Source organism: Schistocerca americana, chromosome 11, assembly GCF_021461395.2.
Source record: "Schistocerca americana isolate TAMUIC-IGC-003095 chromosome 11, iqSchAmer2.1, whole genome shotgun sequence".
In the NCBI taxonomy this organism is placed as follows: domain Eukaryota; kingdom Metazoa; phylum Arthropoda; class Insecta; order Orthoptera; family Acrididae; genus Schistocerca; species Schistocerca americana.
The window spans coordinates 111301180-111319150 of NC_060129.1; the positions used below are offsets into that span (position 1 = coordinate 111301180).

General features: G+C 41.4%; 1 protein-coding gene across 2 annotated transcripts in view; it reads right to left on the reverse strand.

The window, feature by feature from the left end:
• The window catches only part of LOC124554163 (solute carrier family 35 member E2A-like), a 156744-nt gene that overhangs the window by 113414 nt on the left and 25359 nt on the right, over nt 1-17971 (reverse strand). For both annotated transcript variants that reach the window (XM_047128235.1, XM_047128234.1), the window contains exon 2: nt 12248-12383. In XM_047128235.1, coding sequence (XP_046984191.1) covers nt 12248-12383 — 136 coding nt within the window. The remainder of the gene's footprint in view (nt 1-12247; nt 12384-17971) is intronic.

A 17971-nucleotide genomic window follows, 5' to 3' on the forward strand; every position in this document is an offset into this window, starting at 1 on the left:
GACGATTGCAAGGGTATATTGGAACAACTAATGAAGAGGTACCGAATAATCACAGAGAGACAGAGAGACAGAGAGAGAGAGAGAGAGAGAGAGAGAGAGAGAGAGAATGTGGCATGACATGACTTAAGAAAAAGAAGGGCTCAGTTGATAGGACACATTTTAAATCTGTGTGGGAATCATTAACTTGGTAATGGAGAGAAGCATAGGTAGTAAAAATTGTAGAGGGAGACCAAGGCTGGAATGCAGTAAACAAGTTGAAGTGGATGTTGGCTTCAGGAGCCATGCAAGGATGAAGATGCTCCCACAGGATAAAATAGCACGGTCAGCAGCACTGAATCAGAAAACAACTGGAAATGACAACAACAACATTGTAAAATACTTCTCATCTAGATCACAAAATAAATTTATTATTTATCAGATGTGCATTGTATCAGTATTGGCTGCTAGGAAAATCTTTATTAGGAGGGCCACAACTGTAATAAAAAAACGAAAATTTGACATGAAGGATTTTGGTGGACAATTTTATACAATTTTTGTAAAGGCCAAACTCACCAACAATGGCTCAAATTATTTCATTCCATTTTTTGTGATCAATAAACTTCAGAACCCCCCCCCCCCCCCCCCCCCCCAAACCTTGCTGTTGGTGGGGTGGCTTGCCTGCCTCAACGATACAGACAGCTGTACCACAGGTACAACCACAACAGAGGAGTATCTGTTGAGAGGGCAGATAAACATGTGGCTCCTGGAAAGGGCAGCTGTCTCTTCAATAGTTGCAGGGGCATGTCTGGATGATTGACTGATCCGGCCTTTTAACATCAACCAAAATGGCTTTGCTGCGCGGGAACTGCGAACGGCTAAAAGCGAGGGAAAAAATACAGCTGTAATTCCTCTGAAGGATATGCAGTTCTACTGTATGATTAAATGATGATGGCATGCTCTTGGGTAAAATATTTTGGAGGTAAAATAGTCCCCCATTCAGATATCCGGGCGGGGACTACTCGGGAGGATGTCGTCATCAGAAGAAACAAAACTGGCATTCTACAGATGGGAGCATGGGATGTTAGATCCCTTAATCAGGAAGGTGGGTTAGAAAATTTAAAAAGGAAAATTGATAGGTTGAAGCTAGATAGAGTGGGAAATTGTGAAGTTCAGTGGCAGGAGGAACTGGACTTCTGGTCTGGTGAATACAGAGTTATAAATACAAAAAGTGGTAATGCAGGAGTGGGTTTTATAATGAACAAGAAAACAGGAATGCCAGTAAGCTACTATGAACAGCATAGTGAATGCATTACCACAGCGAAGACAGACACAAAGCCCACACCTACCACAGCAGTACAGGTTTACATGCCAACTAGCTCTGCAAAAGAAGAAGAGATTGAAGAAATGTATTATGACATAAAAGAAACTATTAGATAGTTAAAGATGACAAAAATTTAATTGCAATGGGGGACTTGAATTAAATAGTAGAAATAGGAAGAGAAGGAAAAATAGTATGTGAATATGGACCAGGAGTCAAGAGTGAAAGTGGAAGTTGCCTACTGAATTTTGCGCAGAGCAGAATTTAATCATCGCTAATATTTTGCTTAAGAATCATAAAAGAATGCTGTATAAGTGGAAGAGACCTGGAGACACTGGAACATTTCAGATTGATTACATAATGGTTAGACAGAGACTTAGGAACCACATTTTGTAAGACACTTCCAGAGACGGATGTGGACTCTGACCTCCATTTATTGAACTGAAGAAATTGCAAAAAGGTAAGAAATTAAGGAGATGAGACTTGGACAAGTTGAAAGAACCAGAGGTTGTTGAGAGTTTGAGAAGGAGCATTAGCCAACAGATGACTAGAACTGGGGAAAGGAACACAGTAGAAGACAAATGGGTAGCTTTACGAGATGAAATAGTGAAAGTAGCAGAGGATCACGTTGGTAAAAAGACAAGGGCTAGCAGAAATCCTTGGGTAACATAAGAGATATTGAATTTAACTGATGAAAGGAGAAAATTTAAAAATGCAGCAAATGAAGCAGGCAAAATGGGAGATAAACGTTTAAAACGTGAGATTGACAGGAAGTGCAAAATGGCTAAGCAGGAATGGCTAGAAGACAAATGTAAGGATTTAGAAGCATATTTCACAAGGAAAAGATAGATACAGCCTACAGGAAAGTTAAAGAGGCCTTTCAGGAGAAGAGAAACAGCTGTATGAATATCAAGAGCTCAGATGGAAAACCAGTCTTACACAAAGAAGGAAAAGCTGAAAGGTAGAAGGAATATACTAAAGGTCCATACGAGGAGATGAACTTGAAGGCCATATTATAGAAAGGGAAGTGGACATACACGAACCTGAGATGGGGGATATGACAGTGCAAGAAGAATTTGACAGAGCTCAGCAAGACCTAAGTCAAAACAAGGCCTCGGGGGTAGACATTCTGTCAGAACTACTGATAGCCTTGGGAGAGCCAGCCATGACAAAACTCTTCCATCTGGTATGCAAGATGTATGAGACAGGCGAAATATCCTCAGGTTTCAAGAAGAATATAATAATTCCAATTCCAAAGAAAACAGTTTTTGACAGGTGTGAAAATTACCAAACTATCAGTTTAACAAGGCATGGTTGCAAAATACTTGTTCGAATTCTTTATATAACAATGGAGAAACTGGGAGAAGTCGCCCTCGGGAAAGATCAGTTCGATTCTGGACAAGTGTAGGCACTACTTATTGTAGAAGATAGGTTATAGAAAGACAAACCTACGTTTACAGCACTTGTAGATTTAGAGAAAGATTTTGACAATGTTGACTGGAACACTCTCTTTGAAATTCTGAAGTTAGCAGTGGTAAAATACAGGGAACAAATGGCTGTTTACAACCTGTACAGAAATCAAATGGCAGTTGTCAGAGTTGGGGTGCATGAAAGGGAGACTGTGTTTGAGAAGGGAGTCGGACAGAGTTGTAGCCTGTCCCCAATGTTATTCAATCTGTACCCTGAGCAGGTAGTAATGGAAACCAAAGAAAAATGTGGAGTAAGAGTTAAAGTTCAGGGAGAAGAAATGAAAAATCTGAGGTTTGCCAATGACATTGTAATTCTGTCAGAGGCAGCAAAGGTCTTGGAAGAGCAGTTGAACGGAATGGACAGTGCCTTGAAAGGAGGATGTAAGATGAACAGCAACAAACGCAAAACAAGGATAATGTATGCAAGTGTGTGTGTGTGTGTGTTGTGTGTGTGTGTGTGTGTTGTGTGTGTGTGTGCTTGGAGATTATTGGCACTCAACAGTGAGGTTATCAGTGCCCTGACAAACAATGAAAGAAATGAATGTGGATAAAATGGCGAAAATATTAACACACTTGCTAAGACAACTAAGAAATACTAAAATGTGCTATACAGAAGATTAAAACACAATTAAAATGACAGAGGAGCTAAAAGAAAGGCACACAAAAATGTGACTGGCTGACTGCTTATGAAAAACATGCGCTAGCCAGTCACTCTGTTAACACACTAAAATAATAATAATAATAATAATTTCGCAAGGGACAATCATACATAGAGCAGATCTGGAATCTGAAAATGATTCTCCAGATGAGAAACACCCGAAACACAGTGGTCACTTTTGTAGATTTTAAAAAGGTCTATCGACCTGCCAGCGCTTTCGTTCGGTAAGTCACCTCATCTTTGTTTTTATATATAAAAATATTTTAATATATACATCTTACAACTACATCTTTGCACTATTTTTCTACATAGTCTCCATAGCGATTGAGGCACTTATCGTATCTCTTCACAAGCTTTGAAATTCCTTCTGCATAAAAATCACCCGCTTGTGCCTGGAGCCAGCCTGTGACAGCATCTTTGAGCTCTTAGTCGTCATCAAACCGCTGTGATCCGAGCCATTTCTTCAAATGCATGAAGAGGTGATAATCACTTGGCGCCAGGTCTGGGCTGTAAGGTGGATGGTTGATAACGTCCCACTTGAAGGACTCAAGAAGGGCCGTTGTTCTGCGAGCAGAGTGAGGACGGGCGTTATCGTGCAAAAAAACGATACCGGAAGTCAGCATACCACGGCGTTTGTTCTATATAGCCCGTCATAACTTTTTTATTGTTTCACAGTACACGTCTTGATTAATGGTCGTACCACGTTCCATGAATTCAACCAACAACACCCCTTTGGCATCCCAAAACACCGTTGCCATCAGTTTTCTGGCAGAAAAATCTTGCGAGGCTTTTCTTGGTTTGGTAGGCGAATTTGAATGTGCCCACATCTTTGATTGTTCTTTTGTCTCAGGGTTCACGTACTTAATCCAGGTTTCGTCACCGGTCACGATTCTGTTTAACAATGGTTCTCCTTTGTCCTCATAATGTGACAGAAAGTCTAATGCAGAGGCCATTCTTTGAGTTTTGTGGTGGTCGGTAAGAATTTTGGGCACCCATCGTGCACAGAACTTACGGTAACCCAATCTTGCTGTCACTATCTCGTACAAGAGAGTCTTAGAAATCTGTGGAAAACCAGTAGACAACTCCGACAATGAGAAACGTCGATTTTCACGAACTTTTGCATCGACTGTCTGAACGAGTTCGTCAGTCACCAATGATGGTCTACCACTCCTCTCTTCATCATGAACGTTTTCTCGTCCACTTTTAAATAAACGTACCCATTCACGGACAACTCCTTCACTCATAACTCTTGGTCCGTACACGGCACAAAGCTCACGATGAATAGCTGCTGCAGAATATCCTTTGGCTGTAAAAAACCTTATGACAGCACGCACTTCACATTTGGTGGGGTTTTCTATTGCAGCACACATTTCAAACTGCCACAAAAACTAAACTAGCGCAGGTACGACGTTCACTCGACCACGGCTTGATGCCGACTGACCTGTTGAGTGCATGAACGCACAGATGGCGTCGCTACTCCCCCCACAACCCGCACTGTGACCAATCGGAGGTTACTTTCTGAACCGCCCTCGTAGTAGAGAGTGAAGGGCACTCAGAGAATCATGACAGACAATAAATTTAGCATTGGAAGAATGTCTCATCTGTTCCAATGGCTGCAAGATCGCATGTAATTCTGCACCGAAGATAGTAAAGCCATCAGGCAGTTGGACCTTGAGGACATGATCTGGGAAAACAACAGAGCAACCTAGTGAGATCCCCCATTTAGATCCATCCGTAAATACAGCTGCATAGTTGTGGTGCTCGTATAAAATGTCAGGAAACATCATATCGAAACCAGAAGCAGGAGTGCAATTTCTTCTGTACTGGACCAAATCCAAAATTACTTTGGGCCTCCGCAGTAACGAAGGCGGCAGCACATGCTGCACGTGGATCCCAAATGACATTGTGGATCGTTGTTGGCTGGATAACGTGTGTTCCAGAGACAGATGGGCAACAGTATGGTACGCAAGTGAAGTCACAGCTGTGAGGTACTTACATGCCTCACGTACCATGAGGATGGTGAGTGGCGGTTTCTCGGCCTCAGCACAGAGACTGGGTATGGGACACATGCTATAAGCACCCCTGGCCAACCAAATCCCCTCATGGTGGACAGTGTCAATGATCTTCACACGAGAAAGCCTCGCCAAGCCATACACTGTGCATCCACAATTAAGCTACGAACGCACGGAAGCCTGATAAAACCGGAGCAGACGTGCGCTGTTTGCTCCCGAACACCTGTGGCTAAGGTACTTTATGATGTTCAATGCCTTGAGGGTTCTGGCTTTCAGGTCATTCAGGTGTAGCAACCACAATAATTTGGAGTAAAAAATGAGGCTCAGAAACTTCACTAAGCTTCTAAAATGTAGAGTGGTGGAATGGTGTCCCCATATGGAAGACAGGTAAACTAAAAATATGGCGAGAATGATTAAAATGAAAACACACACACACACACACACACACACACACACACACACACACACAGAGACCTGTAGAAAACTGGAAATCCATCTTTGCAGCCCATTTCTCTAACCTCCGCAGTGTAGATTGCAACTGACGGCTCGCTTTTGCAACACTGAAGGAGGAACAGAAAACAGTAAAATCGTCCACAAATAAGAAGCACTGGACAGTACTCCTTACCATAGAAGTGACTCTGGTTATGGCTATGATAAAGAGGGTAACACTTAAAACACTGCCCTGGGGAACACCATTCTCCTGCTCAAGACGATCAGACAACATGTCACCACCTCAGATTCCAAAAGCCACCGAGACAGGAAAGACCGTATGAAGACGGGAGGTGGCCACGAAAGCCCCAGTGATGTAGTTGTGTGAGAATACTGTGTCTCCAAGTAGTATTGTATGCCTTACTGATACTGAAGAATATGCCAATACAGTGATGTTGGCGTAGGAAAGCCTGCTCAGTAGCCCCCTCTAGCAGGATCAGGTTGTCACAGTGGACCAAAATCTTCAGAATCCAAACAGAGTGGCTAAACGGATGATGGAATGTAGTAAAATTAAATCAGGTGATGCTAGAGAAATTAAATTAGGAAACAAGACAAACTAGTGGATGAGTTCTGCTATTTGGGATATGACAGGAACTATCATTCAAAGCAAAAAATTCTAGTATCATGGGCTCTAGCATACAGACCTTAATAGACATCATCTTTGAGACAGTGAAATAAATCTCTCCTACTGCAAGTTCTTTGCTTTCCATATTTTGAGAGGTGGTAGTATGGAACACAACAAGAAAAAAATGTCTAGTAATGTGGGCTCCAACATGTCTACCTTAAGAGCAATAAATACTTGTTCACTTCAATAATGTGAAACACATCTCTTCAACTGAATGACTGCTCATTACTTTTAATGTCTGATTTTTAGACCCCACATTTAGTAGACTTTTTCCTTCAAATGATTGTTCCTGTTATATCCCCTAAATACTGGCCATTCCTCCTGGGACAACCAGTGTATCCAACAAGCCACTGTTTGAGAGAGACCGCAGAAAAGGGTACTCAGTACCAATATTAGTGACATTCTATCCTACTCTGCACAAAGACACTGAGCATATCTGTTCCACTTTTGTACGGGCCGGATTGCCCTCTTAAGCTACTGGCAGTGCAGTTATTAATTTGTATGATGTCTGCTGCCACGGCTGCTTCATAACAATTCCAAACAATGGAGTAATATTCGAGAATTGGTCACAATAGTCTTACATGTGATTTCCTTTAGAGAAGCTCTGAAGAAAATTGTGAAATATCCCTCATGAACCATTCTTTTTACAAATTAACTGAAAATCTAAGTTCAAGGACTGAATAGTTCTATTGGCTAGATGACAAGTAATAGTGTTAGTATAAAGCAATGTACTCTAGCCAGGATTCTGCATTTGCACATCTAGGAAACTATTTTTTTGAAAAAGACAAATGTAATGAAATTCCAAATATCTCAGGATCCAAGACAACTCTGCATGCAAGCTAACCCCCCAATTGTTCAACAAGTTATTACAGAAAAATATGTATAACTTAATAGGTTTATTTTGAAAACTTACGAATGGTTACCTTATTACACATAACTGAAGGAGACAATAAAAGTATCATTACAAGGAAATAAAATCAGACAAAGACCTCATTTACTCAGATACAGATGCCACTTAGTCCTCGTCACCAAAATGGTCCACAGAATCTGCAATGTCACTGCCACTGTCATGGTTATTTTGCATTCCTTCCCATTGTTGCTCATAGTAAAAAATGGTTCAAACCGCTCTGAGCACTATGGGACTTAATTGCTGAGGTCATTAGTCCCCTAGAACTTAGAACTACTTAGACCTAACTAACCTAAGGACATCACACACATCCATGCCCGAGGCAGGATTCGAACTTGTGACCGTAGCGGTCGCGCGGTTCCAGACTGAAGCGCCTAGAACCGCTCGGCCACACTGGCCGGCGTTACTCATAGTAGATTGTCCTCACCCCCATCTAATGCATTTGTTACACAGCTCTTCTTAAAGCTGTTCACAACTGGTGAACTGGATGTGCATGTTCAAGTGGTCTGGATCCATTCTGCAATTGGAGATACTGGAGACTTCAACAACTTCCCGGAAGGGGTCGGGGCTTGACCACACTGAAGTAACCAACTACTGTACAGCTCCTTCAGATGGTCTTTAAATGGCTTACTCACCACCAATCTAACAATTGTGGTTGCAAATTCATTCCTTCTTCAATGAGAATAAGCTCTATGTTTAATTTCAGGAGTTCTGCCTTCATTGCTGGTGTCAGACACCCCCTGAAAGCATAAACGACCAACATCCTGTGCTTCTTTAGGACACCTGGCCTCCTGCTCCAGTCTGTACGAAACCAATCTACAACAAATTTATTGGTCATTCATTCTTATCCACTGCAAGGAAACATTACACCAGGCAGAAGCTTTTTGTGTGGCATAGTTTTACAACTGAGGCGAGACAGGGCCACATTTTTGTTCCATCAGCAAGCATACACATCACCAGGGTGATTCGCAATTTCTCACTGCCTGTAGTGTGAACCGATACACTTTTGGCATTTTTCTCTTCAACTGCTATACTGGATAGCATATCAAAGTAAACAGGAGTCTTTGCAGTGTTTCCAGTTTGCTGCCAGAGGTAAGTGCAGTCGTCTGCCGCCATAGCCCATTAATGGCAAATTTCACCACACTTTCCTAGTGAATATGTTCTCGTATGTTCCAGATCGATTTCTGCATTTTTTTTTTCACACAGTGTGGTTTGTCTATTAGCACTGACAACTCTACACAGATGCCACAGCTCTCAGCCAATAAGTGAAGGCAGTCATCCACTGCAATGTCTGGGGGTGACAGCTAACACTTGAAATTTGGCACTCTCGGCACACCATTGACACTGTGAATCTTTGAATATTAATTTTCCTAATGACTTCCAAAGTGGAATGACACAAGTGTCTAACTCGCAACTACCATTACACGTTCAAAGTCTTCATTCCCACCGTGCGGCCACAATCGTGTCGGAACCTTCCCACATGAACCACCTGAGTACGAATCGAGCTGTGGTGTCACTGATTTAGTAGACTGTTCTGTCTGGTGCCACTGGCTCAGATCCAGTATCGACTATCCTTCTTGCGGCCCCATTGCCAATGTCTATGAGGAAGAGTTGGTATCTGTGTGTTGTGTCCTTAGAAGGTCTTTGCTTGCCGATATATGTAAGGGGTTCGCTGGCGTGAGAGAGAGGTACGAAGTCTGGGGATTAGCAGTAGGGTCGCGACAAGAGGTGGACACGAGGTCCGAGCGGCCGAAGCCACGACCTGCACAAGGAGGGCCTGCGCAGAGAGAGGATACCGGAGTACTTCACAAAGGGTAAGCGTCAACTACAAGCGGCAGACCGACATTCTGTCGGTCGGTTGGCAACATTCGTGACAGACGACCACTCGTGGCTTGGCTGCCCTCTTCTAACTGGCTTTCATCGGCACCACTCAGAAAGTGCTACGACGCACCGTGGAACTGCTTGCTGATAAAGGGGAGTAAAATTCTGTAATCCTCTTGGTGATTTGTTTCTTTGTCTATCTGCCCTCCTCATTATTTTCTAGTTTGTACCTGACCCTCAGAGTTTTACTAGGTCAGCTCTTTGCTCGTAAATATAGGCAGTAATATTGTACTAAGACACTAGTTGTCATTTGAAGATTTGTGCCACTTTCATTTCTGGTTTGTACCCAATCATTAATGTTCTAATTAATCAGCTCTCGGTCATAAATACAGCCGGAACAATTGCATTAAGGCACAGGTTGCCGTTAAACAAAAGACGGGTATTGTGGTTAGATTTAGCTGTTAACCGGTTCAATTCTTTGATTGTAATAGCATTTCTCAGTCGTTAGTTGTACAAGCTGTTCGTTTCCATGTTTGAAAGAACGAGTCATTATTGGTGTATTTTAGCTGGATCTTGTGGTTCCCTCAAGTGAGTTCTCTTGTAATAAGTGTTCACAAGTGATGTTTTAAGATGTTCCTTCAGAGCAGTCTTAATAACTGACAATCAGTTTAACCTCGAAAATATTAACAGCCAACTGTCACTAGGGCTTTAGTCAATTATCAGAAGGGACGCGTTGGGGTCCAGTCGCACCACGCTTGCCAACTGAAATTAAAAGAGGTTGGTTGCTTTCAAGCAAGCCTTATCCTTTTCATATTGTTTGCTAATCTGTTTAACCTTTAAGCACAGGTGCACATCTTAACCCTGAACCTTTTGACATACAGCTTTCAAATTAAAAGTTAAGTCATTTGTTTTGATTAATTGATTCACTCTCGCCATCAATGGTGCTTATATAGTTTTCTTGTGTTGCAGACGGGCATTTAATAAGGCAGACTGTGTCCAGCACGGTAGTAAACACCGCCGTTTCACCTGATAACGGGCGGGCTGCTGGTCCGGCCCTCTTGTAATCATTGTCATATTTTTCGCTGTTTTGCAACACAGCACTTCAAATTTCTTTTGCAAAGATTAAATGCTTATTCAACTTAAGGTTTCAGGGCAAAAGAATTTTGCAAATTTGTTGATTTTGTTAAAGAAAATTTTATGGTTAAATGCTTTGGTTATCTGTAAAACACGGTATATATACTGTTAAATAAACAGGTTGTGTGAAAAGTAAGTTATATTGGTGGGTCCTCCCTTACACATTTTCCTTAATTTCAGTAAGTACCACGGATCACAAATGACAGCTCCACCAATGCGCTGGCCTTTTATATCTCGTGTACGTGATACTACCACCTTACGTACGAGGGCAGTTCAATAAGTAATGCAACACATTTTTTTCCTCGGCCAATTTTGGTTGAAAAAACCGGAAATTTCTTGTGGAATATTTTCAAACATTCCCGCTTCGTCTCGTATAGTTTCATTGGCTTCCGACAGGTGGCAGCACTGTAAGGAGCTGTTAATATGGCGTCTGTAACGGATGTACGTTGCAAACAACGGGCAGTGATCGAGTTTCTTTTGGCGGAAAACCAGGGCATCTCAGATAGTCATAGGCGCTTGCAGAATGTCTACGGTGATCTGGCAGTGGAAAAAAGCACGGTGAGTCGTTGGGCAAAGCGTATGTCATCATCGTCGCAAGGTCAAGCAAGACTGTCTGATCTCCCGCGTGCGGGCCGGCCGTGCACAGCTGTGACTCCTGCAATGGCGGAGCGAGCGAACACACTCGTTCGAGATGATCGACGGATCACCATCAAACAACTCAGTGCTCAACTTGACATCTCTGTTGGTAGTGCTGTCACAATTGTTCACCAGTTGGGATATTCAAAGGTTTGTTCCCGCTGGGTCCCTCGTTGTCTAACCGAACACCGTAAAGAGCAAAGGAGAACCATCTGTGCGGAATTGCTTGCTCGTCATGTGGCTGAGGGTGACAGTTTCTTGTCAAAGATTGTTACAGGCGATGAAACATGGGTTCATCACTTCGAACCTGAAACAAAACGGCAATCAATGGAGTGGCGCCACACCCACTCCCCTACCGAGGAAAAGTTTAAAGCCATACCCTCAGCCGGTAAAGTCACGGTTACAGTCTTCTGGGACACTGAAGGGGTTATTCTGTTCGATGTCCTTCCCCGTGGTCAAACGATCAACTCTGAAGTGTATTGTGCTACTCTTCATAAATTGAAGAAACGACTTCAGCGTGTTCGTAGGCACAAAAATCTGAACAAACTTCTCCTTCTTCATGACAACGCAAGAAATCACACAAGTCTTCGCACCCGAGAGGAGCTCACAAAACTTCAGTGGACTGTTCTTCCTCATGCACCCTACAGCCCCGATCTCGCACCGTCGGATTTCCACATGTTTGGCCCAATGAAGGACGCAATCCGTGGGAGGCACTACGCGGATGATGAAGAAGTTATTGACGCAGTACGACGTCGGCTCCGACATCGACCAGTGGAATGGTACCGTGCTGGCATACAGGCCCTCATTTCAAGGTGGCGTAAGGCCGTAGTATCGAATGGAGATTACGTTGAAAAATAGTGTTGTGTAGCTAAAAGATTGGGGGAATAACCTGGTGTATTTCAATGCTGAATAAAACAACCCCTGTTTCAGAAAAAAAAAAATGTGTCGCATTACTTGTTGAACTGCCCTCGTATATATGCACATCTCTATATGTGCATATCACCTCAGCGTACAGAATTTAGAGACAGCTGCCATTCGTTACAGACAATTAAAAATTTAGTCCAAGTCGCTATGTGTGCCTTTCAACAGTTCAACAACAACACATTATTGTCAGTGAACAATGCTATAGAGATGCTGCTCGTATCTGATAAACCAACTGTGTGAATTACAGTGAAATGTGAGGTGGAGTGCCGCCTAACCTGGTGCAACCGACGAGCAGCATGTGGCAGTAGAAGCCGGGCGGCCTCGCCATCCGTGGCGCGGGCTTGTACATGCCGCAGGGGAAGTACATCTGGACGAAGCCGCACGTCGCCGTCATCAGCATCTGGAATGTGCCTGCAACATGTAACGACACACCGACATCATGCCACACTGCGCCACATCAATGTATCGGCAATAATTAAATGGCACCACAAGAGGCACGAGATAGAGGAATGTCAAGACAATATCATTACGTCCAGTATCATAGTACACAGCCACAATACGTTATTTTCCTGTTAAAAATACAGTTCATTGTTATTCAGATTGATTATAACATTTAAAAAACATTTACAGTCAATATTCTCACAAAATATCTCTCATTTTTATGTAATTAAACCTTAAAAATCACTTAATATCAAAACCTGGTCACGTGATCGAAAATGCTCTGTTATTGGCTGATGCTCTGGTTGACGTTACAAATTAGAAATAAGATTAACCTATACGTGTGTTATAGGAGCATTAACCAAAGTTATGTACTTTTTCTCCAAATAGTTTAGCTATTTTGTGATGGAAAATGCAATTACAACTTTTAAGTAGCAATAAAAAGGACTTTAGTGAATGCCGATAGTGCAATCCTTGCGAAAGTTGATGCCGCTATGGTCCACCCAATATGTGCAATTGCAGACATTTTTTATTTATTTTTTTTATTTATTTAATTATTGTTCCGTGGGACCACATTTAGGAGAAGTCTCCATGGTCACGGAATGAGTCAATACATGAAATTATAACACGATTGTAGAAACAGATAAAATGAAATATAAGAAACATATTCAGGCGAGAAGTCATTAGTTTAAATAAAGAAAATCAAGAATGTAACACTGGAATTTGCTTAATTTTTTAGCTCTTCCAGGAGCTCCTCGACAGAATAGAAAGAGTGAGCCATGAGGAAACTCTTCAGTTTAGACTTAAAAGTGTTTGGGCTACTGCTAAGATTTTTGAGTTCTTGTGGTAGCTTATTGAAAATGGATGCAGCAGAATACTGCACTCCTTTCTGCACAAGAGCCAAGGAAGTGCATTCCACATGCAGATTTGATTTCTGCCTAGTATTAACTGAGTGAAAGCTGCTAACTCTTGGGAATAAGCTAATATTGCTAACAACAAATGACATTAAAGAAAATACATACTGTGAGGGCAATGTCAAAATTCCCAGACTATTGAATAGGGGTCGACAAGAGGTTTTCGAACTTACACCATACATAGCTCGAACAGCCTGTTTTTGAGCCAAAAATACCATTTTTGAATCAGAAGAATTACCCCAAAAAATAATACCATATGACATAAGCGTATGAAAATATGCGAAGTATACTACTTTTCATGTTGAAATGTCACTTATTTCAGATACTGTTCTAATGGTAAATAAAGCGGCATTTAGTTTCTGAACAAGATCCTGAACATGGGCTCTCCACAACAGCTTACTATCTATCTGTACGCCTAGGAACTTGAACTGTTCCGTCTCGCTTATAACATGGCCATTCTGTCTGATTAAAATGTCAGTTCTTGTTGAATTGCGGGTTAGAAACTGTAAAAACTGAGTCTTACTGTGATTTAGCATCAAATTATTTTCCACAAGCCACAAACTTATATCATGAACTACATTATTTGATAATGTTTCAATATTACACACAAGATCCTTCACTACCAAGGTGGTGTCATCAGCAAACAGAAATATTTTTGAATCACCTGTAATACTAGAAGGCATATCATTTACATAAATAAGAAACAGCAGTGGCCCCAGCATCGACCCTTGGGGAACGCCCCATTTAACAGTGCCCCATTGGGACTGAACATCATTACCACTCTCAATATTGCGGAGGATTACCTTCTGCTTTCTGTTCTTAAAGTAGGAGGCGAACCAATTGTAAGCTACTCCCCTTACTCCATAATGTTCCAACTTCTGCAGTAATATTTTGTGGTCAACACAGTCAAAAGCCTTCGTTAAATCAAAGAAAACACCTAACGTTCGCAACCTTTTATTTAATCCGTCCAAAACCTCACGGAGAAAAGAGACTATAGCATTTTCAGTTGTTCAGCCATTTCTAAAACCAAACTGTACATTTGACAGCAAATTATGTGAATTTAAATGCTGCAGTAACCTTGTATATACAACCCTCTCGATAACTTAAGCAAACACTGATGGCATAGAAATAGGTCTATAATTGTCAACATTATCCCTGTCTCCCTTTTTATAAAGTGGCTTCACTACCGAGTACTTTAATCGGTCAGGAAACCGACCACTCCTAAAGGAAAAGTTACAGATATGGCTTATCCGTGCTCCCTGCAACATCATTAAACTCACTCAAAACTAATGAATCTTAAAACGTTTGCAAATGGGTCTTTATATTATAACTAGATTGTTGACTATCTGTCATGAGCTATGACCCAAAGCACAATAAAATTATTCTTGGAAAAACTTAGTGCTGATTTCCTCCACAGAAGACAGTCAGCAGGGTACTCCATACAGCAGTGTATCCTATTGCAGATAAAGATGACACACATTCAAATCCTGGATATGTCATATACGAGGGTGGTTTGTAAAGTAATAGGAAAAAGGTACTTACATCACTGAAACATTTTTTTTATTTTTCAATATAGGCTTCCTTGTAGAGTAATGCACTTGGTTCAATGATGTTCCATGTCTTGATCCCATCTTGAAAATGAGTTTCCTCCAGGCCTGCAAAATAGCTGTCAACTCCGGCTATCAATTTTTCATTTGAAGTGAATCTTCATCCACCAAGAGAAATTTTCAGTTTTGGGAAGAGATGGAAGTGTGACGGAGCCATATCAGATGAATGAGGTGGATGTTGCAACAATTCATACCTTAGTTCGTGTAATTTTGCCACAGTGACGGCACATGTGCGGGCGTGCATAGTCTAGATGGAAAATGACTTTCTTCCTTGCTAAACCTGGCCTTTTTTGCATATCTTTTGTTGCAATTTGTCCATGAGTATTCTCTCTTAATTGTTTTCCCAGTGGGGAGATCATCTACAAACAGAATCCCCTTCGCATCCCAGAACACTGATGCCACGATCTTTTCTGGCAAAGGAATTGTCTTTGCTTTCTTTGGTGGCAGAGACTCGCCATGTTTCCACTGCTTTGACTGTTGTTTTGTCTCTGGGGTATATTAGTGCACCCCAAGTTTCATCTGTGGTCATAATCTGCTGCCAAAAAATCTTGTCTGTATCTCCTAAAATGGGCCAAACATTGTTCCAATATGTCCATTCTCATGTGTTCTTGATCCAGTGTCAAGAGTCATGGCACCCATCTTGCAGATAATTTTTTCATTTCTAATTCTTCCGTTAAAATGTGATATACCCTTTCAGATGACATCTGGCAAGTGTGAGCACCTTCAATCTGTGATCCTCCATGACCATTTTGTGCACTTCTGCAATGATTTCTGGAGTAGCGACACAGCTTGGCCAACCACTGTGTGCACCATTATCTAAGCTCTCCCGACCAAATTTAAATTCATTTGTCCATTTGGCAACAGCTGAATGTGAAGGAGCAGAGCACCCAAAGTATTCTGTAAATTGGTGTGAATGTCCTTTACTTTCATACCTTTCTTTACGAAGTACTTAATCACTGCTCGGATCTCGATTTTTTGCATCTTCGCAAGTCACTACGCAGGAACAAGAGAGCCACGTCACTGCCACAGCTCTCTTCCAAGAACAACAGTCCAATGAATCTAGAATGAGATTTTCATTCTGCAGTGGAGTGTGCACTGATATGACACTTCGTGGCAGATTAAAACTGTGTGCCGGATGAAGACTGGAACTCGAGACCTTTGTCTTTTGTGGGCAAGTGCTCTACCAACTGAGCTACCCAAGCACGACTCACACCCCATCCTCAAAGGTACTGGCGGAATTAAAGCTGTGAGGACGGGGCGTGAGTTGTGCTTGGGTAGCTCAGTTGGTAAAGCACTTGCCCGCGAAAGGCAAAGGTCTCAAGTTCTAGTCTCAGTCCAGCACACGGTTTTAGTCTGCCAGGAAGTTTCAGTCCTATGAACATCGCGTGAACAACTTTTTGTGCTAGCGCTGACTTCCAAGAACTTTTCAAACCACCCTCGTATTTTCAAAAGTTTTACACCAAATACAAAAATAGCATTAGCAAGAACTGATTGTAGCAGTAGTTTCAATTGCGGAATGTATTACATATAGCTTCACATTAGCCTTAGTCTGAGAAGTAGGCAACAGAGGATAAATGCATTTACTTTGCAAACAAACAATTCACTTTTTTGGAAAGCATTGCTAGTAGCAAAGACGTTGCCACACGCCCACAGTACAGTGAGGTGTAGGACAATGAGGTTATACGGAGAGATATAAAGCGTGTTCAACGCACAGGTGGCACAAATGTAAAGGCCGTGATGTTTGTGAGTGTAAACCAACATTCGCATCTAAAGCAGACTTACTCCATCTTTATGTAAGATAACGAAGCTGCAAAAGTTTAAACAATAAGGATCCTAACTGGACAGTACGAAGATAAAAACATTGTTTCTAATAAAGCAGAAAGTGTGTGGTCACATTAGCTACAAAATATCTTTTTGAGTGTGATGTGTGTAAACAGCGATTTCAAATGTAAGCACATGTAAACAGTAAGGAAAACACAATAATATCCCATTCCTGATCGGTGTGGTCTAGTTTTGTAATTGCCATTTGGTTTTTATATGAGACAACTGTCAAGTTGTTTTATAAGTAAATTAAGAAGTTCTTTTGGGTTACATCTGAACCAGTGATCTATGGACGTCTTCTAAAATTCAGCAGTTTACCATTCTAACAACTAAGCTACCGAATAATTGAGGAGTAGTTGGGTAAAATGACAATTTTCACTATGAGTTTAATTTTGCTGAATGACATTATCCTTCACTGTAACATTGGGAGAGCACATCTGGGAGGTACATTAATGTTAATTTTACAGTGCAACACATTTTTAATTTAGTGAACTCGTGTGTCAATGTGGTGGGAATTTGCCGGTACAGTGGAAGCACGTTTTACGCATCTTCTCATTTCATGGAGCACTTAAAATACACTTTTCAAGAATTTTTATAGATGTATTTGTTCAGTGTGGTACTACACACCATTTGTAACCCACTTTCCGAAACATAAATTTGAAAACAAGACATCACTGAACTGGCACTACAACAGTAGGAGCAACAAGCTAGTCAGTGATGTCACAGGCATCACATGATTCGAGTGGTGTGTTTTAGCGTGCATTCAAATTATTTGTATTTTATTTCCATTTTTATAAAAGACTACTGAAATTCAAGAGGAAAAAGAGCATGTTAGGATGTAATTAATCATTTAAGACACTTTCCAGAAAACAGTGGTACTACACACCATTTGTAACCCACTTTCCGAAACATAAATTTGAAAACAAGACATCACTGAACTGGCACTACAACAGTAGGAGCAACAAGCTAGTCAGTGATGTCACAGGCATCACATGATTCGAGTGGTGTGTTTTAGCGTGCATTCAAATTATTTGTATTTTATTTCCATTTTTATAAAAGACTACTGAAATTCAAGAGGAAAAAGAGCATGTTAGGATGTAATTAATCATTTAAGACACTTTCCAGAAAACAGTCAAATACCCTATTTGTCAACAGACCATTACATTTTCCATTCTGTAGATCCATAGTGAGGATATCTTCAAAGATACAGAACATGTGA